We start from the raw sequence: 3,110 nt of genomic DNA, 5'->3' as shown, positions 1-3,110 counted from the left end.
GGCCACCTGGGGTCGCCATGTACCAGACTCTTTCGATTTATTCCCCCCCCCCCCGAAAACGTGTGTGAACTGCAAATAAAGCAGCTGGCTCCGCACCGCCCCCGGAGCTCAGCTGCACGGCCATCCCACTGACAGTGCAGGGCTCCAATCCACTAACACACACACACAGACTTACTCTCGGGTTATTATTCCTGTCAGTCGAGGGAAACCTGCATGCACATGAAACCTGCACGCTCTCTCTCCCTGCCTCTGCCAGTTCAATTCGAGGTGCCTTATTAGCATGACCGATGGGTACGACCAGTGTTGCCAAAGCAAATAAAAATAATAAAATCAACATGGAACAAAACATAAAATAAAACCTACAGACATTGACGACAGAGTCTCCGCGCAGACGAGCCGTTTCACTGAGGCGCTTTGCACCGGCCTGCGGCTGCAGCAGGAGGGAGCTCGGCAGCTTCGCCACAGCGACCCCAGACCCCCCCCCCAGCGCGCTCGGCGGCTCCAATCAGACCCGCCGGGGCGGCGAGAGCGCGGAGAGGGGGGGGGGGTCACACCTCCTCCCTCATTAGCACCGGGCCAATCAGCTCCCGCATGCAAATCGGGGCCGAGGTAGTGCCGAGGTGGCGAGCAGCGCCGCTCGCCCGCAGTCACGGAGCGCCTGTTGCACGGACACGCACGGAGCCGGGAGCCGCCGGACGCCGCCGGACGCCTCGCCTCGCCTTGTCTGGGAATTACTGTCCCTGGAGCAGCGCCGGGATTCCCGGGAGACCACCTCCACCTTGGATATCGTATTCCCCCCCCCCCCACACCTTCCCGGATCTGATTGTGCACCATGACTTTTGAGGAGCTCAGTGGAGATCACGCCGCAGAAAGGTGACTGCACCGGCGGCGGTGGTTTTGCTACCCTTCTGTTTTGGATGTGTTTTATTTTAAAAACAACAACAACAACAACAACAACAACAGTTCATTCATTCCACCCCGCAACTATTTTCCGAAAGCAAAGCGCGGACGGGTGACTTGGGGTCGAGCCCACCCGGGTGCTCGTGTAGATAAAGTCGGGGTCGCGGTGGTGGTGGGTGGGGGGGGTGCAGCCGGTCTCGGGGACACCTGTGCGGCCGGGAGCTCGCGCAGCGGAGCGGCGGCGCTCGTGACAGCCCGGCTGCACGCCGGTCCGGTCCGGTCCGGTCGGGTCCAAACCCAGGTCGGTCCTGCCCGCAAGCGTGGGCTCGGCTTCCGTGTGTCTTGTCCTGTGGGGGTGTGTGGCCGGGCGGGATGCACACGCCGGAGCTCGGAGACCGTCGACAGACACCGTCTGTAACGGAAAAGCTGTTCAAAGGTCGAGGGGAAGTTCGGCCGGGACTGACGCCGCTTCTCCTCCTCCTTTGACTCACCTCTCCCCCCCCCCGTTATTTTCCAGAATGGATTCCGTGGGAAAAGCCTTGGAAGAAGTGCTGTACTCCGCGCTGCCGCAGGGATGCATCACGGTCGGGGTCTACGAAGCGGCCAAGTCGCTCAACGTGTGAGTTTCGCCTCCGCCGTGTCCGGTGCCGGTCCGGCCGCAGCCCCGCAGCTGGTCCGCCGGCGGTGCTTCCCCGGGGCCAGGCGGCTGCGGGCCGCGGCGTGCTGAGAGGAGGAGGAGGAGGATGATGATGATGATGATGTTGTTTTGCCCTCCTTGTCCAGCGATCCGGACAACGTGGTGCTGTGTCTGCTGGCCACGGACGAGGAGGACGTCAAGGACGTGGCCCTGCAGATCCACTTCACGCTGATCCAGGCGTTCTGCTGCGAGAACGACATCAACATCCTGCGCGTCGGCAACATGGGGCGCCTGGCCGAGATCCTGGGGGCCGCCAAGCAGGGCGGGGAGCCCCAGGACCTGCACTGCGTGCTGGTCACGGTGAGTGTGCCCGTCCACATGACAGCCGTGCCTCTGCGGGACGTCCCCGCGCTGCGGGCGAGCCGGCTGGCGCTCTCTGTTTGTGTTGAGGCCGAGAGGCGCGCCCGCGGGCCGGCTCTGTGATGGTTAGTGCCTGTGAACCTCTGGGGGGTTCTGGGCACCTGTCAGTAAGCGATAACCCTGAGCCCCAGCACAGAGCCGGCTGCGCGGATCAGAGCCGAACCCAGGAGTCGTGCAGCGCCCCCCAGAGGAAGGGAGCTCTGGGACTGCGGCGCCCGCAGCCGCCTGTCTCTGCCGGGTCCGTGTGGCGCGACCCGCAGGACAGCTCCCACACTGCGGCTCTCTACACAGGGGGCCTTCAAAGAGTGCTAAAAAATACCGCACCTATTAATCTCCCCTTCTCCTCCTCCTCTTTTGTCCCCCCAGAACCCACACCCCTCAGCGTGGAAAGACCCCGCCTTGAGCAAAGTGAACGGATTCTGCAGGGAGAGCCGCTGCCTGGACCAGTGGGTGCCCGTCATCAATCTCCCCGAGCGCTGAGGGCCAGACTGAGACGCCAGCCCTTTGTTTTCCTCTCTCTCCCTCTCTCCGATGAATTGCACTGGATTGCCGGAATGCTCTGCTGAGAAACTAAGGAGGCAAAAAAAAAAAAAAAACCCACCGCCTCTCACGCTGGTGGAAAATAAGTTGCAGTTGGGCTGGGAGAGGCGGAGCCGGTCCAGCCGGAGCAGCGGGCCCTGGCCCGGCAGCGTGACTCAGCAGACTGGGGGCCGGCCTGCTCTGCAGCAGGAAGTGGCTCGTGTTGGGGGGCTCATCAGCGTTACAGGAGGGGATCTGTGGTTCAGCCGGGACTCTGAAACTGGACAGACACCAGGGGCTGAGCCGTTCCCCATTTTAGGTAGTACAACAGGAAGCACGGGGTGTTTTGAGATTCTGGAGTTAATTATTACCGTTATCTTCATGACTATTGCTGTTGTTGTTTTTTTGTTACTCTTATTTAAAAGGGAAGCGCTCAGACCCTTACTTTTGGATAAGCAATGACGACGCCTTTTGCAGAATGCCATTGCAGTGAATTATTTTGAGTAAGAAACGTTTGACCGGTAACTTTGTTTTCATTGCTGTTAAGTTATTTTTTTATTATATTAACTTTATTGTATTTATGTTGCCGTTTCTACCAACATCAGATTTGTTGAATAAATGGATTGGACCTCGT

At 59.8% G+C, this 3,110-nt stretch overlaps 1 protein-coding gene across 1 annotated transcript; it reads left to right on the top strand.

Annotated features, from left to right (window-relative positions):
• The first annotated feature begins 416 nt into the window (after nt 1-416).
• Nucleotides 417-3,110, top strand: LOC148823296 (growth arrest and DNA damage-inducible protein GADD45 alpha-like). Its single transcript, XM_088928027.1, has 4 exons — nt 417-873; nt 1,418-1,519; nt 1,684-1,897; nt 2,324-3,110. The coding sequence occupies exons 1-4, from the start codon at nt 833-835 to the stop codon at nt 2,435-2,437; spliced, it is 471 nt and encodes a 156-aa protein (XP_088784153.1). The 5' UTR covers nt 417-832; the 3' UTR covers nt 2,438-3,110.

Source organism: Atractosteus spatula, chromosome 11, assembly GCF_055471065.1.
Source record: "Atractosteus spatula isolate fAtrSpa1 chromosome 11, fAtrSpa1.hap1, whole genome shotgun sequence".
In the NCBI taxonomy this organism is placed as follows: Eukaryota; Metazoa; Chordata; class Actinopteri; order Semionotiformes; family Lepisosteidae; genus Atractosteus; species Atractosteus spatula.
Note: the sequence above shows the minus strand (reverse complement) of the source record. Positions and strands in the feature narration are given on the sequence as shown.